This window comes from Candida margitis (genome assembly GCF_024628925.1).
Source record: "Candida margitis strain CBS 14175 chromosome Unknown scaffold29, whole genome shotgun sequence".
Classification (NCBI taxonomy): domain Eukaryota; kingdom Fungi; phylum Ascomycota; class Pichiomycetes; order Serinales; family Debaryomycetaceae; genus Lodderomyces; species Lodderomyces margitis.
Genome location: NW_026261780.1, coordinates 74616 through 101761, shown reverse-complemented (window position 1 = coordinate 101761; position 27146 = coordinate 74616). Strand labels below are relative to the sequence as shown.

Here is a 27146-nt window from a genome sequence, read left to right as displayed (position 1 = left end):
TGTCTTAGCTTCAATCTTTTTCTGTTTCTTAAGAGAATGTATTAATAAAGGAACACGCGACTTCCGGTTCGAGCTTCTGTCCTCAGTAAAAGATTAAGGGAAAGACAGAAACCAAAAGCGCAATCAGAACACCAATTTTTCATTCCATTTCAAAATAGAGATGGCTACAGAGGTAAATCCCTTCAAAGTCATGTGATTGTCACGTTTTTATTGACACAAAACAATGACCCACAATTTCTCTAAATGCGGGACTTTTTCCTAGGTGCGGCTCTTTTATCTTTACATTTGCTAATGACCATTAGATAACCAGAACCAATCAACAATGGATTTCGTTACTCTCAATAGACCCATAGGCTATAGCAAGTTACCACTAAAGTACGGCTCCGCCTCACTACTGACACCCTTGAACGAAAATAATAACAGCATTGGAGCACTACAAGTTTCGTTCGACTTGATAAACTTGCCCATTGAAATTATTGGCAATATAATCAACTATTTATCACAATTCGATATTTTATCCTTGTGTCGAACATGTCACAAGATGCATGAACTATGCAATTCACGCTTATATAACCATATAATTATCGACTCCCAATTCAACATTTTCAACAACGAATATCGAATAAATGGTAAAACATACATCAATAGTTCATTCAATTTGAAACGGTTTATTAAAGTTTTCAACAAATCCCACCATGACCATCACATTTACTCATTTCATTGTAAGAATCTTCCTGATTCATTGGATATTTATGACTACAACTTGAATCAGGACTTGATCTTGTTATTTAGCAAGTTGAACCATTTACAAAGTTTGATTTGGTTAGATGATAATTTTCGACTAGATTTTTTATACAATTTACCTCAAAAACAACTCCTAACTACATTAATCCTTAATTTGAAATTTAGTAATTACCTTAGTGAAATTAATCAAGCTGTCGACTTTGGTGATTTTCAAAAGTTGAAATTTCCCAATTTGGTCAACTTTCAAATAAAACCGTTTAAAGATTCGGCGAAATTGCGACAAATTGTTGATAATTTACTCATAAATGACGATGACCCAAGTCGAGTTGGGGAACGATTGCGCCAATTGTCATTTTCGGGACAAAATCAATCCGTCTATGTTGTCAGGACGCTATTTCTTTGCACCAGGTTGAGACATTTGCCCGAATTGACCTCACTTGCGTTAAATGACATGGTGGTATCTATAGATGATGCCAAACTTTTAACACAATCGGTTGATTTGTCAAAGTTGAAGTTTTTGCAATTGAAGAGGATTACTGAAATAGAACATGATCAGCGACAAAGCTCATTTCTTTTAAACTTGAGGGGAAAGTTCAAACTGCTTTGCCATTTATCATTAAATGTTCAGGAACACAGGGATACAGCTGCCCAGTTTATACAGAATCTCCCGCCATTAACGTCACTCGACATCATTACAAGCACAAACCAACATACTGAGCTTGCTGAATGCATTGTTAAACATTGTAATTTAAAAAAGCTCTCCATTGTCATTTACAAAACAGTTGATGACCTATTATATGAAGATATCCACAGTGTATTTTACGATTCACTTGTGTCACTCAATTTAACCAGTCTTCGAATCAACAACACTTCCAACATACAAGGTCTTGTTCATTTAGTTTCATCTCAAAAACAACTTAAATTCTTGGATTTATTAGGTGCGAAAGCAGGTGGTGCGCCAAATTTAGGTCTTGGGATGATTCACCCCACGGTATTTGACGAATGGTTTAAAGTGCAACATGTCGTGTTGTTTTATCTTACGAAAAACCGAGCAATCGAGTATATTCGAATTGGCGATTGTATCTTTCAGTGTAAACTGGACTTGTCGGTGAATCCAAGAGGTGGGCTAAATGATTGGTTTGACGAGAGGGTTAGAGTATTTGCTACTTTAGGGTTATGAGAATACATGAGGAGTTTGTTTTTTTGCAACAAAAAGCATTTTCTCTCTTTATTTTAGCATCAATTTGCAGTCAAAACAGTAACACGTAAGATAATCGTGGAGATAGAACAAAAAACAGTGATACTCCTTCATCAATCAAAAAGGAGTGTGCTATAGCACATCCAAGGAAGTCTACGTAGAAAAAGATCCTAATAACTCGGCAAAGAAGCCATAAGAAGAAGTGGCTCTTTCAAAGAATCACATGACCATATCACGTGCAACTAAACAATTCTAGTTCGTTTTGTGGAATTTTTTCAACTCAAAGTCGCCAATTAACTCAATTCGTACTTTGGTGGAGGGATTCTTTCGTAAGGTGTGTGATGGGAGTCATGCTTCCCATTACACCGACAATCGCTCTTCTTTCTTTATTTTGCCTCAAAGTACTCTGATTCGATATAAACTAATGTGTCAATTGGAGGAGGGGAAGGAAGAGGAAAAAGAGATTTGTCTCATTTTATTTTTCAACTCCGAAAAAGTGCAAAAGCTCAGAGAACAATCGAGAAATTTCCAACAAAAGACAAAAATTGAACAACTGAAATATGATTGGCTTAACAAAAACAAAACACCTTTGTCAATAGTTTTTTGTGTTGAGCGCCATATGTATATATACCCCTCTTTTGTCAGCCCGCCTGTACTGCAGCCAATAAACGAAACGTTTACAAGGAGGACACACACAGAAAAACAACATACAAAATACAAAATACACAATAAACAGAAAAAATTTTCGGTCGCGGCAATCGGAGTCTCTTTTTCTTTACTCTAATGCAACAAGCAAGCTCAGCCTTTATGTTTGCTTTCCCCTCTTTGAATATGTTGAACAAAATTTGGATACAGCTTTGTATTTGCCAATTATTGTTTCATTCAATTTAAACTAGATCTAGATCTTTATTATTATTAGTATGTAGTTGGTTTTGTAGTGCTATGGTGTTGTGGATGAATGGAAGTTTGCAAGATTAAGGTACAGATCTGTTGTTCAAATGTTTGACAGTCGATGCTCTCGTATCAACGGAAGTTTTTTTTGTTATTTTATTATTAGTCACACGAACTCAAGACTGTGTATTGTTAGAGGCGTCTGAAAAAATTTCTTTTTCTTTCTTTTTCGTTTCGGAAAAACTATACAAAGTACATATATGCACAATGGGTTAAATGCCACTACTACGGCCAACGGTAGTACGGAAGGCTACAATCCTCACACAAAAGTTTAAACCTACTTAATGGCGTCCCACACATCCGAATCGAACTTCCCAAGATTTAGTCATATTTCGAAGAACGAAAAGAAGTAATATATAAACCGTCAAAGATTCCCTCAATTTCTTGCAAGAAAAGACAAAACATTATTCTTCAATTAATCAAAGAGATATATTCAATTACAGCTATTCAATAAAAAAAGATGCTCGCTACTCACCATCAACAATCAACATCTATCAAGATGACTGCTGCTCAAAAAGAAGCTCAAATTATGGCTGATATTAAAGCCAATGCTACTAAATTTGAAAACAAGTTCGAAGGCTCATTCTTGGGTGATTACTTTGGATTTGCCATTAGAAAATAGACAGCTACTGTTACAGCTACTTATACTTTCATTTCATTCTTGGGGTTAACTTTATAGATCTTTTCAAAAAGTACAATTTCTTTTTTTTTGGGCTTGAAAAGTGAGAAGAAAAAAATTTTTTTGTCTGGCTTTTCTTACATAATAAATAATAATAATAATAATAATAATAAATAATTACAGCATTTTTGGAATCTGATGATGATTTGTAGATATTCTTTGTAACTAGCTTAATTGTATCCTCATATCAGCGCCATTTGGATTGGAATATGAAGGTTGCAGAACATTGGAAGAACCTCATTCTAACTCACTTTATTTCTCTACAGCGCTACCAAAATAGGTCAAAATGCGAAAAACTAGAACTCAGTCGAGGTTTGTTAATTCGCTGTACAAGCTTGTCGCAACCGCTTACATCCGTAATTGAGCATGACAGGAGCACATTGGTCCATGATCGGCGCTGCAATTCTATCATCTCATATCAAAAGATTTCGATAAACAAAAGAGGAAACAATAATAATAAGAATAATATTTATTCTGACATTCTCCATAACGTCTATTTACTCTCAATATTCTTTTGTTCATTTGTCTTGGTTTCAGTCAGCTTAGGGCTACTATCGCCTTCTCTTTTGCCACCACCTTCATGTTCACCTTCGGCATCATCTTCACCAATCTTGAACATACCAGAATCATAATCAGGCAAAGATTCAGCATTGAAATCTTCAAATAATCGATCTCTAGCTTGATCTTGTCGTCTATCTTCACGTGTCAATGATGTTTCCGCATTATCATCATCGTTGTAATCATCAAAATCATTATCTGAATCATCATCGGAATCATATTCAATTAATTCATAATTTTCTCCTGTTCTTCTTCTACGACGACGCGTGCTGTGTGATCTGCTTTGTATCACAATTATAACAACAACGATAATAAACCCAACACCAGCTAATCCCATTAGATATTGTCCTGTATGGTCTTTTTTGTAAACATGTTCCCCTTCTTCCGTCTCTGTAGGCTCAGGTGCAGTTGATGTTGTAGATGATGATGGTTCTTGGGAAGAAGACTGAGTCTCTTTTGAAGTCCTTGACGACTCAACCGCACTTGACAGTGTGGCAGGTGTAGTTGTAGACGATTCTTCCTTTGATTCCTGAGTTGTTGTAGTTTCTGCCGTTGTCTCAGTCGCATGCTTTCTTTCAGAATCTAGTCTTTCCCTTCTAACTTGACTATAATCCTTTTCAATATCAAAAGTCTCGGCCTTTGACGCGTCAATAGTGGTACCGAAGAACCGAAGTTGCCAATTAACAAGCTTTATATTGACAGGTTTCGAATCACCAAACACTTCGAGTGTCCATTCACCTAACCCGTCTTCACCCCAATGGGCAATACTAGTGAATGTCCAATCTTGAAATCCTCTTGAGCTGGCATCAAGAGGTCTGAATTGAGCCAAATCACTAACAACACCACTAGGAGATACAAGCCTGACTCCAGCTCTACCTCTATACGATGAATCAATATTAAGTTTAACAGTAACGTGCTCAATCTTTTCAAAATTCATCACTTTTAAATCTTCTTTTGAAATGGTAACCTTGGAAGAGATGACTTTATCATCTCTCTTTTGTGGTTGTTGTTGCTGCTGCTGTTGTTGTTGTGGCTGGTTCAATGAAAGTTCTTGATTAACTTCAATTTTATCACAGTAATGCCATGATTGTGGCTTCACATTGTCCCAAGTTTTAGCAAACTCGACCATTTTATATGCATCTATTTTACCATATCCATACATGTGAGAATATTTTCTGTTCAATACAGTGGTTTGGTAGTTTCCATCTTCTTCATTAACTGGCGTAGCACTCAATACATTGATATATTGTAAATCTCTCCATGTCAAATTGGGGTTAGCACTTAATACCAAGGAGAAGATTCCACTAGCTAATGGTGCTGCTGCTGATGTTCCCCCATGCGTCAGACTACATTTCTTTTTAATATCAGTGGTGTGGATGTGTTCGCCTGATCCTGATGAATATGTCACCACCATAACTGCCGAACAGGACTCCGAGTACAAAGGATGCAATCCTTTATGATCAATAGCTCCAACAGTAATGGAGTAAATCGAATTGGTGTACCCGTCAAAATTGCACGAATCGGCAAACCTTCCACCATTGCCTGAAGCAAATACGTAAATGGCACCCTTGCCACCCCTACCTTCTTGAACACCCCTCAACATTGCCCTTTTAACTATAAGTTCTGGTTCACTTACAGTTCGACCATTATCTGTAGGCCCCCACGAACATGAATAAATATCATTTGTATCTAAACCGTAGACCATGGCCGATGCTTCATCAGCAGAAGTGATAGGTCCTGATAGGATCCTTATACCACTGACTTGCGACTTGTATGCAACGCCAATCCCACATACATCATTCTTTACAGCAGCAATCTCACCAGCACATCTTGTTCCATGGTAATCGTCATACAATCGTGGCAATGGAAGTGGGCCATTGTCATTAAAGTCCCATGATCCTTTCGCATTGAAACTGGCTTTCAAATCTTCACTCTCGGCGTCTAATCCATCATCAACAAGGGCGGTAACGATTCCTTGGCCTAGCACATCCTCTAGCCAAAGCCCCGTAGCGTTAACGTCATGGCCTGGATACTGTAAATTAATTAAATGCCATTGCGTTGCAAATTCAGGATCATGGATATCCAACTTTGAAGCTATCTCGGCATACTTTTGATGTATTTTGTCCGAGGGAGACGACGTCTCATCTTGTGGAGGATCATCTCTAGGCTCCATAGGAACAGGTAGTCTCTTGGACAACTTTTTTGCTGGTAATAGATGCAATGATGATACGTCGTTTATTAAGTCATCATGAATGTCTTCAAAGCCGGCAGACCTTTTCATTTTATTGTAGTTGTTGGAATTGTGATTGCCTAGAAATGTATTATGAGGATGCAGTTTGTCTATACTGAAAACATAATAATCATCTAAGGAGGGTAATTGATGTTCAAAATTGTAATGGTCGCCATACTTCAGTATGAAATCAAGCAAGGGTTTCTGTGACTGAGTTGTGTTCAACTCTATTAAAAAGTAATTTTTATTTTCATAGTCCCTTGTTGGGATTTGAAACTGATATGTCAAGCTAACAAAATAAAGCAAGATATGGAGCAACAGTTTGATTGATAACATGGCTCAGAATCTTATCGAGCAATCAAGCAACAGTGAAAGTGACAATAGGGGAAAAATAAAATGGGTGTGTTGTTTGTATGTGGGGAGAAGCCCTATGTGCTTTGATGCCTATAACTCAATGGTCTACCACTTTGGTATAGTGTGCGTATATTGGATTCAAGCCGGTAACTATTGTTGATATTCACCTCCAACGAAACAAATATAAAAGAATCACCAATGTCTCTCAATAGCCACAAGTACCCAGAAGAAACAAAAAAATCTGATCGTGTTCGTTGATATTGTTTTTCTTTTTTCTTTCAAGAATATAAAATACAAAATTTTCAACACACTGTAACATCAACCACAACATACATATATACACACACGCTCTGTTCGCCTACTTTACAAGAACAAAATTTATAAAGAAGTCAAACCCACATAGTGATATTTCATATACTGTTTTACTTCTTTATAGCCTCTAGTTGCAATCTCTAAGAACGTAAGAAATCAGTTCCTGCTTGTTAAACCTCAAACATTGTTTTTGCTTTTTGACATCGATCCGAAATGACACGTAAAAACAACGCGAAAAATACGTCACAATGAAGCAATGGCAGAGAACTTTGATACCCCAAACAGGCGATTTACATTAACAGCTCAGTAGAGTCTATCTCTGTCCATCCCATATCCACATCTATTGTCTTCTGCTTTGTAGCTACCACTGTTTCAGTTGGTGTTTTTAAAATTTCCAAGATCTATCACGTGTCAGCAGATTCAGATATTTTCCCTTTCAATACCCGAATAAGGAAAACGGAATAATCTAAAAAAGAGATTCATAGAACAAAAAAAATATAACCACCTTACAGTTCAGTTATAAGCTAAAGCCAACCTGTCCTACCCTCAAGGAATATTTTTACCATGGCAGTGCCTATGAAACGGATAATAATACTTGCGCTTACATTTTTGACGCGTGCACTTGCTGATTCAGATATGGATATGGATGAAGAAAGACCCGAATTTCATCCGATCAATGCCGGATCAAAAGCATTCCACTGGATATTGTCATTATTTATACTATTAATACTACCTTCAATTAGTACCTCATTAGCATTCGCCAATAGACTACACTGGTCGCTACTTTTGCAATATATTTCAACGGCTTACTCCATCTTTGAATCGTTGTTTTTGGATTTTCCCGATAATAAGGACAACCATGAAAATAGAACTTCAAAAGGTACAAGCTGGTTTTTAAGTATATTGTTGGGTGCGACAATTTTCATGGGAACACTCATCAACGGAAGCAATCTCATCATTAACAAATTCTACCCACACTTGTCCAAGCACTACAACGAGTATGGCTATTCATACAAGGTATACAAGGTATCGTCGTTGCTTTGTCTTTTGACAGGCTGGGTTAGAGTGTGTATGGCACCGATTGCATTATTTGGATTCTGCTACGGCATTCACACGGGTCAATGCATAGCTCACGGTATCATGGGCTCAGCATTTATTTTGTATTCGTTTATATTGTCGGTGGTACTCGTGGTTCCTTGGATTCGCAAACACCAGTTACACAACAATAGCCCCTCATTGAAATCACAGGAATTTTACGACTCAACAGTGATGATGTTGTGGGGGATTGTCAACACCTTTACTGAACACCGTTGGGGAAGAGAAGCTTGGAATATGGGCGATTACCAACATACTGCCATGGGTATCATCTGGTGGGGTGGTGGATTGTTGGGAATGTACTTGTCAAGAAACAATCAAAGGTCATTTGTACCGGCATTATTGTTGATATTCACCGGTTGGTCAATGAGTCAACACTCTCAGCATTTGGTGATTTCGACTAAAGTGCACTCATTGTTTGGTATTGCATTAATGGGCGCAGGAGTAACGAGAATCGTTGAAACTGCATTTTTGTTAAAAGATAAAGCTTGTAGCGAGCTGGGAAAGATACTCACATTCCAGTACTTGCCTCCCTTTGGTTTAGTCTTGTCAGGTATTTTGTTTATGGGAGCCACCGAAGAACAGTTGCAGTTGGTTCATGATTTAGGATCAGACCATTCGGCATACATTTTGGTAGTTTCAGCAGCAGCATTTTTAATCTTTCTTTGGATCCAATTATGTATCTGGTTGTACCTAAGGCTTGTGGGGTATGATGAAAACGGTGAGCTTAGTAAGCAATATTCACCTGTTAATGTTGAAGAGTTTGAGTTGGGGGATATAAGCGGAGACGAGGAAGAGGAAAATGACACACCGCCAGAGGAATTTAGAGATAGCAGATAGTAAGTCCCTTTATAATTTGTAAACAGTTCAATTAAACATTTGTATACTGTATTTCGCTCCACGATAAAACGTCATCATCTCTTATCAAAAGAGAAGAAAACGGAAAAAAAAATTGTTTATCTTAGTAATACACATTTCTTATTGGATTTCTCAACAATGAGTGCTATACTATCCGCAGACGACTTGAATGATTTCATATCACCAGGAGTTGCGTGTATTAAACCAGTACAAGATACAGCTCCTCACAATCAAGAAGCAAGTGAAAATGGAGAGGTTGAAATTCAAATTGATTCACAAGGAAACCCTCTTGAAATATCTAAAATTGATGGAAAACAAACCAATTTATCACCAGCACAGATTTCCCTAGCTGATTGTTTAGCTTGTTCTGGATGTATAACGTCAGCAGAAGAAGTTTTGGTTGCCCAGCATTCGCATCACGAGCTAGTGAAGGCGTTAAAATCACAGGATAAGATATTCGTTGCCAGCATATCGCAACAACTGCGGGCTTCGTTGGCCACTGCATATGATCTTCCAGTGGAGACAATAGACAAACTTCTAATAGACTTGCTAGTTAATCGAATGGGGTTCAAGTATGTTGTGGGAACATCGTTGGGAAGGAAATTGTCATTAATCAATGAGGCAAAAAACGTCATTTCAAATAAGGGTCAAGATTCAAAACCAATACTATCGTCAATATGTCCAGGGTGGGTATTATATGCTGAAAAGACTCATCCATACGTGCTACCCATGATATCTACAGTAAAGTCTGCACAACAAATCACTGGTTGTTTGTTAAAGACACTCACGGCTCATGATTTCCAAGTCCCGAAATCTCATGTTTACCACTTGTCGATTATGCCCTGCTTTGATAAAAAGTTGGAAAGTGCAAGGCCAGAGATATTTGGCGACACGACGCCAGACGTCGATTGCGTGTTGACGGCAAAGGAGTTAATTGCGTTGCTTGAGGAAGAAAATTATCAGCTTGTTCCTAAGATAAACCCACCAATAACGAATAAGCCACTTGAGGAGGTTTATAAGTCAGTTGCACCAAGTAATTGGCCATTTGTGCAGTACTCCTGGACTAACGACCCTGGTTCTGCATCAGGAGGGTATGCATTCAACTACTTGCGATTATTTCAAGATGATTTGATGTTGAAGGGTTACTATGAGAGTGATTTCTCAATGAAGGTAATAAGGGGAAAGAATTCAGACGTGTACGAAATGAGACTAATGCATAAGGATGAAAAAGTTGCAAGTGCGGCGATTGTTAATGGATTTAGAAACATACAAAATTTAGTAAGGAAACTTAAACCAAACGGGAAAATTAATGGACGAGCCAACCCATTGGTTGCCCGAAGAAGAGCTAGAATGAAGGATTCGGAATCGACACATGCAGCAGCTGAAGAAGTTGCTGACCCTTCTAAAGTTGATTATGTTGAAATTATGGCATGTCCCAGTGGATGCATTAATGGGGGTGGTCAGATTAAACCACCAACGGATGTTCCAGAAAAGGCATGGATAGATGAGGTTTTGACAATGTATAATACTGTGCCTACATTTGACTTGTCTTTGCATCCACAAGAAGTACATTCATTCATAGAATGGAGTAATGCATTTGAACAAGAATTTGATATTAATGATGAAAGGCTATATAAGACGTACTTTAATGAGGTTGAAAAGCCAACTGATCCAACAGCTATCCTAGTTGGGTCAAAGTGGTGATGAACACTTGAGCGATACAAGGTATTTATATAGAAATTGAGATTGGGTAATATGCAGTACTCCTTTTCATTACAGCCAATGAAAGATTGAATTTTTCTTCTTACTCAAAAATTGCTGCTACCATGTTCATTCTCTATGTGAAGAAGTAAAAGAAAAAGAAAAAAAAAAGTTCAAACTCACCAAAAGGATATCTAGTTACTGTTTGCCATTTGCTGTTCACTACTCTCGAACTCAACTTAAAAGGTCACAGTTGCTCACAGAGAAAGGATCCAAGTATATTATATACAGACCTGCTTATTTATTTCAACCTATTCATACCAACCATTCACCTTCACATACAATGTTCAGATCAAGCGTAGCATCCAGGTTAGTACAACACACAACTGTTAAACCATTGGTCATCAACAATAGCATCCGTTTCATCTCATCATCACCCAACTTGCTTAAGCCAGCTTTGGCTGCAGAAACTACCGAATATTTACCAACAGCAGGATCAACACAATCGGCGTGGCCAAAAGGGTTCAGACAACCCAAACCAAAGACCTGGGAAGAGAGTCATGAATCCGCATTAAGTAAAGCTACAAAGTACTTCTTTTTGAGTGAAATAGCCCGTGGTATGTATGTGTGTTTGGAGATGTTTTTCAGAAGTCCATACACGATATATTACCCATTTGAAAAAGGTCCAATCAGTCCCCGTTTCAGAGGTGAGCATGCATTAAGGAGGTACCCCAGTGGAGAGGAGAGATGTATTGCTTGTAAATTGTGTGAAGCTATTTGTCCGGCACAAGCAATCACTATCGAAGCAGAAGAGAGAGCCGATGGATCAAGAAGAACTTACAAGTACGATATTGATATGACCAAGTGTATCTATTGTGGTTACTGTCAAGAGAGTTGTCCTGTTGATGCTATTGTAGAAAGTCCAAATGTGGAATATTCAACTGCTACAAGAGAAGAATTGTTGTACAATAAGGAAAAATTGTTGGACAATGGTGACAAGTGGGAACAAGAATTGCAATACTGTATTGACGCTGATGCTCCTTACCGTTAAGAAGTTAATAGTATATAATAAAATACAAAATTCGAATAAGTGTTGTCTAGGGCAAGTGTAGTTGATCAGAAACATGCGCAAGGATGCGGATGCAATTTGTTTTGTAGTGACAGACTTTACCTCAGAGGATTTACGAAATTTATACGATCGCGTGAAAAAATCAAAACACTCCACCAATTTTCTCTTTCCACTCCAGCATTCTTTACCACCTAGCTCATGTCATTAATTAAAGATTCCACCAAAATATTGATCACAGGTACATCTTCAAACTTGGGGTTTAATATAGCTGTACGTTTACTTGAAGATTTACCCAATGATAATGAAATTACATTAATTGTCACTTCGAGGACGTTACCAAAAGTAAAAGAGGTCATTACCGATATCAAAAATTACATCATTAATAAAATCCCCAATAAGATCAAATTGGTTGAGTTTGACTATTTATTGGTGGATTTCACCGATATGGTTTCAATTCTATCGGCATATTATGAATTGAACAAGAGGTATACCCATATTGACTACTTGTTTATCAATGCCGCACAAGGAGTGTATGGCGGCATTGACTGGGCACAAGCAGTTGTCGAAGTTTTGCAGAACCCAATTCAAGCAGTTACTAATCCCACTTACAAACTCCAACGAACAGGGGTACAATCTGATGACAATTTGGGTCTTGTTTTCCAAGCCAATGTGTTTGGTCCTTACTACTTCATACATAAAATTAAACATCTATTGGCTAAAGGTGGGAAAATTATTTGGATTGGTTCACTCATGTCTCATCCGAAATACTTATCATTCAATGACTTACAGTTGTTGAGATCGCCCGAGTCTTATGAAGGATCAAAGAGGTTGGTGGATTTATTACATTTTGGAACCTACAAGCAACTTCAAAAGGACGGAATCAACCAGTACTTGGTCCACCCAGGTATCTTTACTAGTTTTTCATTCTTTCAATTCTTAAACTTATTTACATATTATGGTATGTTAGTCTTGTTCTATTTGGCAAGATTTTTGGGATCAAAATACCACAATATATCAGGCTACATTGCAGCTAATGCTCCAGTAGCAGCCGCGTTAGGTAAAACCAAACAAACGTCAAAGGTTGGTTCTGCTTGCACCAGAAGCGGTAAAGAATACTTGATAAATGAAGAAGTTGACACCACGGGACTGGAAGATGTAGCTAGATACCTCAAAGATTTGGCAGATGAGTGGGACATAAAATTCAAGGACCAAATTGTCAACACACGTATCCCTTAGTTGTAGATTGACAGTTCCAAACAGGTGCATCCGCACCCACTAGCACATTCAGTGTTGCCATCAGACCACCACCCCTGGGCGCATTTGGTATGTAGAATATGCTCACAGTTGCCACATAGTGTAAAGTTTTTAGTGACTAATAATCCACAATAAATGCAGTATTTCAACATCAGACGTTTGCTTGTGTTCCACGAATTAGGATGGTTCAGTTCAATTGAAGTGACAGTATTGATAAATATTTGGCTCGGAAGCTGTTTTTTCCTCTTTCTAAACCCAAACTTACACTCGTGAGTATCGTAGATGTGATCATGCTCAGCGCCATCATAGTTAAACTTCAACACTTCTAGTCGATGTACAGGGAGATTCCATTCATACAACGTTTCGGCATATTGCAGTCGGTACATCTTCATCTTTGTGTCATCTAAAAATTCAGGAATTAACGAGGAGTACGAGTCTTCAAATAAATCCAACTCCTCCACATTCTGCATGTCAATTGTGATTACTGGTGGTGGTTGGTGTCTCAATTCAGTTACTGGCCTATTTATAGTCTTCAGCTTATTGATCAGCATATGAGACATCAGCTTTGGTGTAGAGACACGATGCACCGATGGTGATTCTGTTAGTGAGCTTTGGGAACCGTTTTTCGAATTTAAAGCAGAAAAAGAATGGCCAAATTTCCTTCCGTGACCGTACCTGTCCACAGAACCCGTGCGTGTACTATAATTGTCAAATGATGATGTGACAGAATGAGGATAATCAACGTTTCTCGAACTTGTCCGGGTGTGTGAATGTCTGTTTGGTTCAAAAGTGTGCTCAAAGTGTTTGACCGCGTCCGTTTGCAGACTTTGATGACTTGACAAATGATCGAGATGAGAGCCAAGTTCACTTTCTTCCTTGTCGTTTGGATCAAAATGATGCATTGTATATGGGGTTTTATGTAAAACGCAAGACATCGTTGCGAGCATTTGCGTGTTTTGCCTTTCGACAAAGTAATTGAAAATTTCCCTAATGAGCCAAGTATATCCAAATGGATGGGTCCCCCATATTGAAAAAACTTCACTTGGTCTGTCTTTTGCATTTGATGATTTGATGTCCAACTTCAGGGTCAAGCGAGAAACTTCGACATTGCTCCTGACATTGTTGCTTAATATAATTTCCAATATTCTCCATACTTGAGCTATATCCTCAAGCCCATACTTTAAAGCCACTTTTGAATTAAAACCAGCAAGATTCTCGGGTTTATCGCCGACAAGCTTGTATTCCCTAGCCAATTCTACCCTATTCGGTAACAAATGGCTGAAATCAATAATTACCACAACATTTTTAATATCGCCCTTGGAATCAATTCTGCTCTTCTTTCTCTCATCCTTAACTGATGATTTGTAATTGGACAAAGTTTCTCCATGACTAGTAAACTTTTTCAAAGATGACTTGTGTCTGCCTTCGTTGGAAATAAAACGACTACCTAACCCAAAATTTGATCTTAATGGGACAGGAACTCTGCTTCTAGACGAGGAATCGTGTTTTAAAATCTCCTCAAAATCCTCCTCAAAGTAATCTTCAGAGGACGAAGTGTCAGAGTGGTTTCCATCAGACATTTCTGAGTCTGAATTACTCAAGTCAGCAGCATCAAGTTCTGGAGAAACATCAGCTAGCAGTCTTGGACTTTGCGCATCTTTCACGCCTAAATCGGAATGCTTAAATAATCTCAAATTTTGGTGGTTGTTGCCACTACTGGTTTCAGTCGGTCGGTTATCCTTTGGAATGAAAAAGCAAACCAACAGTCCATTTGGTGACCACACAGCACCACACCCTTTTGGGATCGGTGTAGAATCAAAATTGCCTTGTCCTTTTATATCACTTAAGTCGAGGTTAACATTACCTGGAGATTGAGCTCTATGGCTTAGAGTGTTGACGCTGGCAGCTGGAATCAAATCATCATACTCCGCATCCTCACCTGACGAGTATCCATGAAATCCTGGTTGTTGGTTAATCAAGTCATCTACCCAATCCTCATCTCCTACTTCTGCCGGGAAAGATGTGTCGTCGTCAATGTTTTCTCCTCTGGTCTCAGCCATTGCTTCATCATCAAGATCAACCCTTTCTCCCATTAGGTATCGTAAGCACGGCTCAAGACAGAATTGTTGATACCTATTAGTATAAAACTGTGCAATTTCTTCCAAACTATTTTCCATCGCAAGCCTCATATCTTTGCTAAGTTCGTGAGTCTCTTCAATGTTGAATTTTATCGAGTTCTGCTTCTGCAATCGTTGGGCTCTCTTTTTCGATAAGCTCTTGTCAAACTCAATCTGCTCAAGATAAGGATATGACCGAGGGAAGCTAAGTGCAAGCCGAATGAATACTAATTTCTGTTCAGCTACATTATCAATCAGCTCACTGAGATGAGACTCCACCAAATTATCTTCAACCTGGCTCTTGTGTTCAGTCTCTTTTCCATCATCGCTCACGATACTTTTGTCCATTGTTGAATTAACAGCTGTTATGGCAAGTCGAGTGTTTTCAGAAGAGTCCAACGATCGACGCTGGTCTGGCGCTTTTGAATTAGTTACTGGAGCTGGCCCTCTGAGACTGATCACCAAGTCACCTGTTGATACTGAAATCTTTTCAAACCTGATGAATGGAAACTTGTGTCCCACTATACTGACCTCTTCCCCTAGGTTAGACGGGGTCTCGCCATCACCATATACAGAGCTATCTTTTCGATCGCCACGACCCGCGTGACCCATACGCACCCCGGAGATCCAATTCAAATGATCAAGTTGACTAATCTCTAGTCCTAATTGCCTATGCTTTTCTGATATCTGATATGACGTCAACGCAGACAACAAATCTCCTCCATTTGTTTTTGCCAAATCATCAATTGTGACTTCCGGTTCCTGACAATATGTCTCATAGTTATACGTCACCTGCTTCTCAGACTTTCCTGTTGTGGAAAGGTCAGATTCCAGGTCGTTTTTAAAGACATTAAAGAATGTCGGATCATAGTTAACCAGTCTGTACAACTTATCATCACTTGGCCACAATTTCAAGTCAACATCCAGATCGGACCATGTAACCAACTGATACTCTTTCCAATTATTCTTTGAGACGAATCCGTCATAGGTCTCGTGTCTTGTTCTCCATAGAAAATCTTTGATTGGGCCATGATGACCGACAAAGGTGTATGCAGAGGACCCTTTATATTGCTGAGTTTTATTAGTGGCCAAGTATTTTTGATGAGCTTCTTCATAGTTTATAATGTGTATTGCATCATTTCCACCTCTCAAAGGCATGACACCACAAGCCTTGTCTGAACCAAATGGCAATGCTCGTGCTCGCACTATAGGGAAATCTGCCTCGATAACAACACTAGGTCTTAAATCATTCTCCGCCCCACTGTCGAAATAATTAAACTGGGAAACCGCCTTCTTTGCGTCATCACTTTCCAAATCCCAAAACTTTATGCTGCGATCATTGGAGCAAGTTATGATGTTCTTCAATCCTTGAGTAAAGTCAAGTCCATTTATCTTGCCCTGATGGGCTTTTGAAACCTTAAAGACAGGGAGTGCACCCTTTCGAGTATCCCAAATATAAAGCGAGTTGTCATGAGTCAGAGCAATCTCATATGGGTTTTCATGATTCCATTTAACTTGTATGGCACCGGCTCTCCAGTCGGCCCATTTTGCAACTGGTTTTCTAGGTGTCCTCATATCCCAGCAAAGAACAAAAGTGTCAATAGAGCATGTTGCTAGCATTTCTGGGTCAAATGGGTGAAAGTTTATATCTGAAATTGCCCTCGAGTGTGAGTGTAGAATGTTCTCTATGGCATTGTTGGACGGTCGATTCAAATCCCACAAGAGCGCTTTTTGGTTCGAAGTTGATACACACCACGAAGGTTTGACTGCGGCATGAGGTGACCATTGGACATCAGCAACTTCCCATGAAGTTATATGGTGCAACCAACGGGGAGGGGTGAATGGATCATCCATGTCAATTACAAACAATCCTCGTCGGCCTGCCAATACAGCATCTCTCCCATTTGGAGATAGTGACATGGCTCCAATTGCACCATCCACTCTTAGCAGCAAAGATTTGCCAAAAGTCGGGGAATCATAGGGATTAAGTAGTCGATCAATCATTGAAATGCTGGAGGGAAGTTGTGTGAATTGGAGAATAAAAAGAATCCAACCCGCGAAAAAAAAGTCAGTTCCGACTTACAATCAAAGGCTTGACACTAACCACTAATAACAATGGCTGAACCTACAAATAATGACATCGATATGGTGGATGAGGATTTCGATGACGCTGAAGAAAATGTTATTGACGTGCCGAACTCAACCAATCAACAACCTACTTCAGGTGAAACCCAAGAAAAACAGTCGAAGGAAGAAAAGTCAAAGCAAAAACAACAATCGCTATCTGCAGCTGCGGCGGCTACGGCAGCGGCAGCCTCGTCATTAATCCCCGACTTGCCTGACCTTACACGTAAAGATAAAACGCTCAAGGAAGTTCTAGATATGATGGACGATGAGTTTGCACCTATCATACCTGACGCCGTAACAGATTATTACTTGGCAAAGAACGGATTTGAATCGTCGGACGTGAAGATAAAAAGACTCATAGCATTAGCCACCCAAAAGTTCGTTAGTGACATAGCACAAGATGCGTATGAGTATAGCAGGATTAGAAATGCCAGTGCCGTTTACAACTCCTCTAACCCCCAAGTGAGAGCAAAGCAATTACTCCAGGGACAACAATATGCTAACCAACAAACATTAGCAGGAAACGGTAATGCTAATGCAGAGAGCGGTGAGCAGCAAACATCTCAACAATCGCACTCCACCGTTGGCAATCAGCAAGGGAAGGTGGTGTTGACCATGGAAGACCTTAGTAATGCGCTAAGCGAGTACGGTATGAATGCTTCTAGACCAGGGTTCTACAGGTAGATAAACGAAAGAGTATTATGTATTATAAAGTATTGTAATAAAAGTCAATTCTCTACATTCCACCCATGCCACCAAATTGTTGCATCATTCTTTGCATCATTTGTGGATTTTTCATCATCTCTTGAGCCTGTTGCATCATTTGTGGGTTACCTCTCATCATCTGTTGTGCTTGCTGCATCATTGCTGGATTATTCATCATACCAGCTAATCCACCAGGACCACCGGCACCTCCACCTCCTCCACCCAACATACTCATTGCCTGTTGCATGAAATTTGGATTTGATTGGGCACTCTGCATCATTCTTTGCATTTGAGGATTTCCTGCGAATGGGCCTCCAGGCTGTCCACCTTGGCCTTGAGCTGCTACTGCAGATTTTGCCATAGACGACATCATTCGGTGTTGTTGCAAAATCATTTCAACCTCAACTACACTACACCCCGAACCTCTCGCTATCCTTACGATTCTGCTTGGCTCTTTGATGAATATTCTACCGTCACTTTCCAACTCTTTTGCGGTCATTGAGTCCATAATGAAAATCATGTTCCTAATCTTGTTGGATGTCTCCTCTTCACCCACTTGTGACATGATACTCGACATTCCTGGAATCATCGATGCAATATTCGTGAGGGGTCCCATCTTCATAAAATTGTTCATTTGGTTTTGAAAATCCTTTAAAGTAAACTTTCCCTCCTTGATATTCTCAATCGTCTGTTTGTGTCCTTCATCTTGATGCAAATTTAAAGATTGTACGTGTTCAATAAGCGACTGAATATCACCAATACCCAACAACTTAGATATAAAGGTTGTTGGTTTGAAAACTTCCAAGTCACCAATATGTTCACCTGTACCAATAAATACAATCGGCGTTTTCGTTGCTGCAACGGCAGAAATAGCACCTCCACCTTTTGCATGCCCATCCATTTTGGTCAAGATTATAGAACCGAAATCAGAGCTTTCTTTGAAAGCACGGGCTTGTGACTCAGCTGCTTGACCAATAGATCCATCCATCACCATGATTGTCTGGCTAGGGTGAACCGCCTCGCCTATCTGAACCATTTCGGTAAACAATTGTTCCTCTTGTCTATGTCTTCCCGAAGTGTCAACAATGATAATGTCAAACTTCTCCTGCTTGAATTTTTGTACACCCTCAAAAGCAATTTTGACCGGATCAGGCTCTAAGTAGGATCCATAATAAGGTATATTAGCTTTTATAGCATTTTGCTTCAATTGATCAAATGCACCTGCTCTAAATGTATCGGCACATACTAATCCAACTTTGAACCCCCTCTTTTTGTAGTAAACAGCTAGTTTTGTACAGGATGTGGTCTTACCTGCACCTTGTAATCCCACAAACATAATGACGTGGCTTGACTCTTTTGACACTCTCACCTTTTTCCCATTAATGGTCTTGGTAGTCGCTGAAAGTTTCTTTGGCTTGGGCGGTTCGACATGAGAATCAACCAATGCACATAACTCATCGTATATAATTTTCTGTAACTTCTTTCTCCTGTTTTGGGTCGAAGTTTCCTTTAATACGTTTTCCTCCTCAATCTTGTCTCGTATATTGCCTCTCAATTTGGCGACTAATTTCACATTGATGTCGGACTCTAACAACGCAGAGCAAATGTCTTTAATCATTTGTTGGATTTCATCGTCGGAACCCTTCTCCACAGAAGAAAGGGCCCCTCTAAGTCTTTCTCCTAAGTCAGCTAAAACCATGACGATTGAACAAGTTGGAAGAACAAAGAAATTAAAAAAAAAAAAATAAAAAAAATATAAAAAAAGCGCCCAAAAAAGAAGTGAAGGAAAAAAAGAGTTCATTATAACGTTCTCCAGTTTTGGTAGTGCAGGTTCAACACTAGGGTCTATCATGAGTAGTAGTACTACCCCACAAGATTCTAACAGTGAACAAAACAAGACGAATGAGGTTGCCGAAACTAAACCAAAGGTGAACTTTACCGAAGGAGGTGTTGAAAACTATAAATTTTATCCGGACGATCCCAAGAATCACAGACACAAGTATAGATGGGCGGGGAAAGAGGCTTCGAAGTTTTATGATCCTTGTGAAGAAAGCAGGCAGGCATCTATGGACTGCCTTTACCGTAACCAGGATGACAAATATGTCTGTCAGGACTTTTTTGACGCATACAAAGAATGTCGAAAGGACTTTTTTAGAAAAAAGAGGCAGGATAAAATAGATGGGAAACCAGGTTGGGGATGGTAAAACAATGTATATAGCCATAAATATGAACCTTACACGATATCGAATACCGGTAGACTCAGAGTCACGTGCCCTGTAAGTTTGTCGATAGCATCTTCTGCCTGATTATGGAAGAACCGTTTGTTAAAAGTGTCCGAGTTAATTGGAGCTGGTTCTTCAAACAAATCGAAGTCATCATAGACATACGTGTTTCTTCCCGTATTTTCATTTAAGAAAGGGTTCGTGGTTAGTATTATTCCCGTAGAGTGTCTAGCCATGTGTCTATGATGCAAATGAGAAACCGTATTGTGGATTTCTAGCTTTCCTCTTTGTTTATCAATTGAGCAAAGGAGTATCGCGGTGATATCTTCCGATTCATCTTTTAAAATGTTGTTGTAAACCTTCCTGTAGTTTTCCATGTACTCTCCTTCACTGTGCGCTAAAATTGTGTTGATGAATGTGTCCAAGTACTTTGATATATCAACTTCGATAGTAAATAAGGCATAGTTTAGTTGCAAATTAATCAACGTTCCACAATCCTCCTTTGTAACAGATTCTGCCAATCTGAATGCTAAATTTCGTTCCCAATCCTCTATAAATATATCATTGTGCCTCTTGCACCTTCTTTTTTCCAGCCTTTCTAGACATGGGGGAACCTGGGAATCCTTTAGGTATTCAAAATATTTTGTGATTTCGGGGAGACTCGATTTGAATTCCTTTGTTAAATGTATGGCCTCTGTTTTCTTTGACTTTCGAATTTCAATATCACCAAAATGTGTGAGATCTTGGTCCAAATGCTGAAGAAAGTTGTAAAAAAAGTTTTCTCTAAATTGTATAAATGGGTTGATCTTCATCCACTCCGAAAGTTGAACTTTGATTTTATTTAAATTGAATCTTGCCGAAAGCGGTTTTTCCAGATTTAAAAATCTCAAATCGTTGGTTTTAAAATCAACCACTTTACCCTTAAATGGAACCTGTATAGTGCTGGCGTTTATATTTTTGAAACCTACATTGTCATCCACTGAAAGGCGATCTAGCATGTTTAGCTTCCTTATAAGTATCTTGTTTTTAGGCAGTTGAAAGGTATTGTTGGACATTCCGCAAAAGAACTTTGCAAAATTATGTAACTTGAGAAGCAAAGACTCTAGGCTTCCTTCTGGTGCTATACTGAAAACCCCCTCTACGTGAGAGCTAACACTGGAAAGTTTCATATCACAAGTGTTGTGTTGGGGACAGTCTAAGTTTATGCGATAATTGGATCCCGATTGGAAGTAACTTGAGGGCAAGCCATCTACCAACACGTTTTTGTCAATATTCGTGTATGGGTATGCAATTACTGGCTCGTCTAATGGATAATCACCATCATCAATATGAGTGGTTTTCTGACGTTTATGACTGGGTCCTTCCTCTATTTTTGTTCGTCTCTTGGAACTTGGCGGTGGAGGCAATCTAATTTTAAGAAAAAGCATTTTATTAACTCTTTTGCGCAAAAATTCATCCATCATTTGATCAGCATTCATGTTATTGTCAAGCAGACATCCCTGCATGTGATTTTTCAAGCTTGAAAAGTAGCGGATACTGAATGGCCGGTGAAAATTGTTTGGAAATAAGGGGGATCCCTTTCTTGCACTTTCAATCGCTTCCAAGACTGAATGAATTTCTTGTTGCAACAGTTCGGCTTCCAAATCAAGAAAATCGTTAGCTTTTGGGTCATTATTTTTAGCCACTTCGGTATCCTCCGTATTCAACATACTTCTAACACGTATTGCATTCTGCCGCCTCAAGGGAACGCTTGAATTTAAAAGTGGGGTTCGGGCAGTTTGAGGATTTCTTGCCGATGCTAACAAGAGTCTCTCATTCGATTGAATACTTTGTTCTGCATCTTCCATAAGCACTGCCGACATATCCTCGTCATTTCCGCTCACTTCACCCTCATTATTATCCTCATCCGAGTAGTAAACCAATCCCGCATTTGCAACATCATCATCTTCGTAATCAAAACTTTGGTCATCGGCATCATCATCATCATCATCATCATCGTCATCCTCACTCGACTCAACAAAATATGCCTCTCTGTGTCCTGAACGTGATAGTTCTCTGGATAGATTTCTCAATTGTGACGGAATATTATTTAATGCCAAGCTTGCTTGATGGTTGCCACCTTCTCGATTGATTAGTCTATTGAAATGATTCTGCAATCTGTTGATGTCATTGAAATGGCGGAGAATTCGTGCTCTAAAATTAGATTCATCAGTCTCTCGCAGCATCGAGTTTTGGTCGCGTAGCATAAGGTCTGATATAACGTTTAACGAGTTTAACGTTGGAAATGTCTCAGTTGAAGCGTTACGAAATCGTCTCACGTCATTTAGTGGCAGACCTGCTGTTGTTGATTGATTTGATGGTCGTTGGTTTCCACCCAGGGAGTTTGACGGTGATGAGGGTGGCGGCATTTGTAAAGTAATTATTGTATATAAGTGCTTGTGCTAAGGAAGATACGGCCTATCATCGCCAGGAGTTTATCGTGACACACCTGCCACAAAAGGCTCCCAGGGATAGTGCGCTACCATTGTCCGGTCAGTCTTTGATAGGCAATTAAATCAATAACCAATACAAGGTAAAACTTGGGGAACAGTATTATTTCATGGGTAATATATCTTAATCAATATTCATACAGTTTGACTTTAGTCAACCCCAATTATTACCTACGGTAAAGATTGTAAAAATTTTGCATAATTGTGAACCAAAATTATTCCTTCTCTTACACTTACATTTACAAGTAATAGTGTCCAAATCCCATTTCTCTGCAACTGAAAGGAAAGTCAAAGTATGATATAAGATACCACCGAATTACAAAACAATCAACTTGAATATATGAATCCACACTGTTTTAGGTGCCACAGTAATACCAGGACGCGGAAATACTTCCCTTTTCGTCTATTTTTGTTTTGTTTATCTATTTAATTTTTCCCGCAGCTTGGAGCCGTACGAAAGAGCAATAAGATATAAAGATCATATATTGCGAGCAGCGGCTTTGCCCCTCAAATCTGAATAACAGAGATCACTCGCTAGTACGCTCTATTAAAGAATAACTAATCATAACATACATGGAGACAACCACAGCCGTAAGCGAGTTAAATCCGTTATTGGACGAAGAGGCTGTTGAACATTACACAACAGCAATCAATGATACCGAAGATGCTATTCAATCAGGTGAAGAGGATGAGGACGAGGACGAAGAGCTTGCATGGATACGGGAACACGCGGAGCTTCACAAGCAGACGTGCTGGTTTATGAGGCCATCAATGTTTCAGTTGTGCTTTGTCTTAGTCAGTGTCACTCTAGCAATGTCGATGGCAGAAGGTACAAGAAGAATTGTGCTCTTGAAGTTGGCATGTAATTCCTCTCTTGATTCGAAAGGACTCTGCTCCCCGGTGGATACTCAACTTATTGTATCAACATATGACCAGTATGCTTTGTTTGGAACCACACTTTTGTCCTTCTTTGCAATTTCAAAATTTGGTTTGTCTGACTTGTATGGGCGGAAACCGTTCTTGGCAGCTGGTGTCATTTCTTTCACCGCTTCAAATTGCCTACTGTTTTACTTGTACCATTACCAAACTTTCAAATTCAAATGGCTACTTCTTTCGTCAGTTTTGTCGGCTGTGGGGGGAGGCTACATGATTATAGGAACTATTGTTAATACATGTGTCATTGATTTGAACCAGAAACCATCAGAACGAGCTAATGCGTTAGCGCGGGTGTCTGCATTCACAAATGGTGGACAGTTTTTAGGTCCATTGTTAGGCACACAGTTGAGTTCGTGGGCAAAGGTGTCCTATGATGCCAACCCTGGCAAACAGATCCACATTCAGGGTATAACACGAAGTACGAAAGTGTTGAATAGCGAGTTTTTCATTTTGAAGCTCGAGTTGGTGATTGAGATTGCCCTTTGCTTATTCGTTGTGTTTATCTTTAGCGAAACCCGCACTCCGAAGGCCTTGGCAAGATCAAGAGCCAATTCAGTTACAACGAGAAGCTCAGCAGCGTCGCAGTTGGAAGCTTCAAACAGAGACACTCCTGGGTTAATTCACAGACTTGGAAATGAATATCTCGCTCCCTTGAAAGCATTGTTTCATCGCAAGGGCACAATGAGATTTATGGTGATCTCTTTAACGTTGGTTATTGTTCTTGACCAGGTCTTGATGCTTGGGTTCAGCCAAGTTTTCATTAACTGGGTGGTTTACAAATTCGATTTCGAAGCAACAGACATTTCCTATCTCCTTTCATTGTTTTCAATTGCAAGAGTTTTTAGCCTTGTTGTATTGCTTCCCTTTTTCCAAACCACAGTGCTTAAAGGGTGGTTCAAATTTAAAGTTTTGAAATCGCAATTTGACATGATTGACATGATTTTGACCGTGATGGCATTGGTGGTTGACCTCGGTGTGTTTGGACTTTTGTGTTTGGCTAAATCAAAAGCGGATGTTTTCGCGTCGTTGTCACTATGGTCGTCTGCGTCATGGACAGTCCCTGTGTTGCTTGCTGCAGCCCTAAAGTATTTCCCTACAAGCAAAGTAGGTGGATTTTATTCTGCGCAGGCATTGCTTCTGAATATCCTCACAGTTATTGGTCCACTTGTGATAATGGGTGTTTACAAATGGTCGTTGAGGCAAGAATGGGATAACTTCATTTTCTTGCTTTATGGAGGTTTCATGGTTGTGTTTATTTTGGTAGTGTTTATCGGTAAATGGGTATCCGGGTTGACGAGCAGCACTGAGGAGGAAAGAGTCGTTAGAAGGTCCACATCAGTAAACTTTGCTGGAGATTTGGTCAATGGAGTTTAGATTGGCTTTTTTGATTCAATTAATTTCTTAGATTTATACAGAGAGAGAAAGATCATTGTTAACGATCGTAATATACATTATAACCTCAATAGCTGTTCTTTAAAGCAGTAACACTATTCACCGCCAATATTTTTAAGATGTTGATCGGTGGTGTTTCTGTTCAAATGCAAGACACGCTTACCCATGTAAACAGCAAAGTATAAATTTTGTTGTGAAATAAAAAGTCGCAATTGATAAAAAGATTTTTGCTGTTTTTGTGACTTTTTACTGATAAGAAGAAGACTAAACAAATCAAATAAGTCACTCAGTTCACATTTTTAACATTGCTCTACTGTTGATTATTTCCTGCTATAAAGAAACTGTTATTGCTATTCACCAGATATATTGCCATGCTAATGAATGCTTGACATTGACGCTGCAACTACAGATACACCAACAGCCACAGTTATACATTACCAAGATTATGTTTGACATATCATTGCTCACCGGATTCCCCGATGAGATCATCTACAACATTCTTGATCAACCTTGCTTAACCCTAAGTGATATTTACAACTTCCTATTCAGCAAGGCAACCCACAATATAGCTCAACGTATCCTCAACAAACGAGTGTTAGTTCATTTATCGGTTGGTAAACGACGCAACTATGAAAGTTTGATCACATCAACTTACGATTACGAAACAACTTGCGGACCTTATCACTGGCATATATATTACAGCTTCACTACAGCCGATCTATTCCTACATTGGTTAGTGACTCACCATAGATTGGAAAACTATATTATCCAAATCTTTATTGAACAGTTTGATATCAATGAACTAAAGGTGTTGAAATTATTAACGTGCAAAAGGTTAAAGATCTATCTCAATTATGAACATGACTTGGGGAACCTGGTTCCCCGATTTAATGACATCGTATGGCCTTGCTTGAGAGATATTTTTAATTTGGTAGAGAATCGTACTAGTGTTGTTGTGGAATACGAAAATTTCATTGACTCGCCAATCCACATTAATCTAACCAATATTGAAGAAATTGAAATTAGAAACTATTTCCCTACTAACAATCCCTTTCACCTAATCAATGATGTACCTTGCTTAACCAAAATTATCCTCAATAACACCAGCATGGTGCCGTTGGCTTTCTACCTCGATTGTCGCGGTGATAATATAAGTACATTTATCATCAAGGGGCCAGTTGACAGTTTAGCTCATGTGGGAAGGTTTTTACAGTATCAGTGCCATCAAATTAGAAATTTGGTTGTAACTCGATGTCATTTGCATGACTTCAGTCGACAATTTTTGAACCATTTTGCTCCAATGGGACTACCAAGTTTGCGCAAGTTAGATTTGAGCAATAATGGATTTGGCAATTTGGAAAACATCAACTTACAAAACCCTTTCCCCTTATTGGAGAGTTTAGTCATGAAATTTGAAATCCACAAGACAGTCAAGTTTAAATTTAGTAATATTCAATTGCCAGCGTCGTTGAAGCTGCTCAGTTTGCAAGACAAGAAAATATACAGTTTTGATACTACACAAGGAGGACCTCAAAGATTGACCAGTTTGGATCTATCCTACAATTATCCTTTGGACTTCCATTTTGACAGTTTTGAAGAAATTGATTCATTAAATCTATCATACAACAGATCGATACTATCATCAATCCATCGGTTTAACCTTGATGATATTGCCCGCTTCATATTTTGCAAAGTTGAAGAATTGAATCTACAGGGTTGTAATATAACAAATGAAGATTTGGAAAGTTTGGAGTTGCTACTAACACCCCAGGGCAACACTACACAATTCAATTCACTGCAACTCTATGATGTACCACTTTCACGACTTCGCATCCTAAACCTATCAAATAACAAATTAAGCAACTTGCGATGCTTCAATTCGAAACCATTCCAATCATTGCCTTTACAACAGATTGATTTATCCTTTAATGCTTTCCATTACTTAAACAAATATAATTTCCCATTCACCTTAGCCCGTTATCCTCATTTATTGAAAATCAACTTGACGGGTAATTCACGATTACTGAATATTCAGTTAATGGATGGTGCAGATGACGATGAAAAATATCCTAAATTACAAACTATGTACACTTCAATTCGGACTGAATGAGTGTTGATTGTTCTTCTATTCAGTTGAACAAGAAAGCCATTTTGC

General features: G+C 39.0%; 13 protein-coding genes across 13 annotated transcripts; 9 read left to right on the top strand and 4 right to left on the bottom strand. All coding sequences in view use genetic code 12, as the record gives it.

The window, feature by feature from the left end:
- Nucleotides 1–322: 322 nt before the first annotated feature.
- Nucleotides 323–1924, top strand: CANMA_001654 (uncharacterized protein; the record flags this gene model as incomplete). The annotated part of the gene is made up of 1 exon (XM_051813643.1): nucleotides 323–1924. The coding sequence occupies one exon, from the start codon at nucleotides 323–325 to the stop codon at nucleotides 1922–1924; it is 1602 nt and encodes a 533-aa protein (XP_051672760.1).
- Nucleotides 1925–4065: 2141 nt separating this feature from the next.
- Nucleotides 4066–6411, bottom strand: KEX2 (kexin; the record flags this gene model as incomplete). Its single annotated transcript, XM_051813642.1, has 1 exon — nucleotides 4066–6411. One exon carries the CDS (start codon nucleotides 6409–6411, stop codon nucleotides 4066–4068), a length of 2346 nt encoding a protein of 781 aa, XP_051672759.1.
- A 1179-nt stretch (nucleotides 6412–7590) lies between these two features.
- CANMA_001652 (uncharacterized protein) lies at nucleotides 7591–8961 on the top strand (the record flags this gene model as incomplete). The annotated part of the gene is made up of 1 exon (XM_051813641.1): nucleotides 7591–8961. The coding sequence occupies one exon, from the start codon at nucleotides 7591–7593 to the stop codon at nucleotides 8959–8961; it is 1371 nt and encodes a 456-aa protein (XP_051672758.1).
- A 156-nt stretch (nucleotides 8962–9117) lies between these two features.
- Nucleotides 9118–10683, top strand: NAR1 (Nar1p; the record flags this gene model as incomplete). Its single annotated transcript, XM_051813640.1, has 1 exon — nucleotides 9118–10683. The coding sequence occupies one exon, from the start codon at nucleotides 9118–9120 to the stop codon at nucleotides 10681–10683; it is 1566 nt and encodes a 521-aa protein (XP_051672757.1).
- Nucleotides 10684–11023: 340 nt separating this feature from the next.
- Nucleotides 11024–11731, top strand: CANMA_001650 (uncharacterized protein; the record flags this gene model as incomplete). The annotated part of the gene is made up of 1 exon (XM_051813639.1): nucleotides 11024–11731. One exon carries the CDS (start codon nucleotides 11024–11026, stop codon nucleotides 11729–11731), a length of 708 nt encoding a protein of 235 aa, XP_051672756.1.
- A 216-nt stretch (nucleotides 11732–11947) lies between these two features.
- Nucleotides 11948–12985, top strand: ERG27 (3-keto-steroid reductase; the record flags this gene model as incomplete). The annotated part of the gene is made up of 1 exon (XM_051813638.1): nucleotides 11948–12985. The coding sequence occupies one exon, from the start codon at nucleotides 11948–11950 to the stop codon at nucleotides 12983–12985; it is 1038 nt and encodes a 345-aa protein (XP_051672755.1).
- A 129-nt stretch (nucleotides 12986–13114) lies between these two features.
- CANMA_001648 (uncharacterized protein) lies at nucleotides 13115–17124 on the bottom strand (the record flags this gene model as incomplete). The annotated part of the gene is made up of 2 exons (XM_051813637.1): nucleotides 13115–13121; nucleotides 13271–17124. The coding sequence occupies 2 exons, from the start codon at nucleotides 17122–17124 to the stop codon at nucleotides 13115–13117; spliced, it is 3861 nt and encodes a 1286-aa protein (XP_051672754.1).
- A 111-nt stretch (nucleotides 17125–17235) lies between these two features.
- On the top strand, nucleotides 17236–17931 carry CANMA_001647 (uncharacterized protein; the record flags this gene model as incomplete). The annotated part of the gene is made up of 1 exon (XM_051813635.1): nucleotides 17236–17931. One exon carries the CDS (start codon nucleotides 17236–17238, stop codon nucleotides 17929–17931), a length of 696 nt encoding a protein of 231 aa, XP_051672753.1.
- Nucleotides 17932–17983: 52 nt separating this feature from the next.
- On the bottom strand, nucleotides 17984–19651 carry SRP54 (RNA-binding signal recognition particle subunit; the record flags this gene model as incomplete). The annotated part of the gene is made up of 1 exon (XM_051813634.1): nucleotides 17984–19651. One exon carries the CDS (start codon nucleotides 19649–19651, stop codon nucleotides 17984–17986), a length of 1668 nt encoding a protein of 555 aa, XP_051672752.1.
- A 151-nt stretch (nucleotides 19652–19802) lies between these two features.
- CANMA_001645 (uncharacterized protein) lies at nucleotides 19803–20156 on the top strand (the record flags this gene model as incomplete). Its single annotated transcript, XM_051813633.1, has 1 exon — nucleotides 19803–20156. The coding sequence occupies one exon, from the start codon at nucleotides 19803–19805 to the stop codon at nucleotides 20154–20156; it is 354 nt and encodes a 117-aa protein (XP_051672751.1).
- A 29-nt stretch (nucleotides 20157–20185) lies between these two features.
- CANMA_001644 (uncharacterized protein) lies at nucleotides 20186–22582 on the bottom strand (the record flags this gene model as incomplete). The annotated part of the gene is made up of 1 exon (XM_051813632.1): nucleotides 20186–22582. One exon carries the CDS (start codon nucleotides 22580–22582, stop codon nucleotides 20186–20188), a length of 2397 nt encoding a protein of 798 aa, XP_051672750.1.
- Nucleotides 22583–23236: 654 nt separating this feature from the next.
- Nucleotides 23237–24973, top strand: CANMA_001643 (uncharacterized protein; the record flags this gene model as incomplete). The annotated part of the gene is made up of 1 exon (XM_051813631.1): nucleotides 23237–24973. One exon carries the CDS (start codon nucleotides 23237–23239, stop codon nucleotides 24971–24973), a length of 1737 nt encoding a protein of 578 aa, XP_051672749.1.
- A 463-nt stretch (nucleotides 24974–25436) lies between these two features.
- Nucleotides 25437–27101, top strand: CANMA_001642 (uncharacterized protein; the record flags this gene model as incomplete). The annotated part of the gene is made up of 1 exon (XM_051813630.1): nucleotides 25437–27101. The coding sequence occupies one exon, from the start codon at nucleotides 25437–25439 to the stop codon at nucleotides 27099–27101; it is 1665 nt and encodes a 554-aa protein (XP_051672748.1).
- Between the last annotated feature and the right edge of the window lie 45 nt (nucleotides 27102–27146).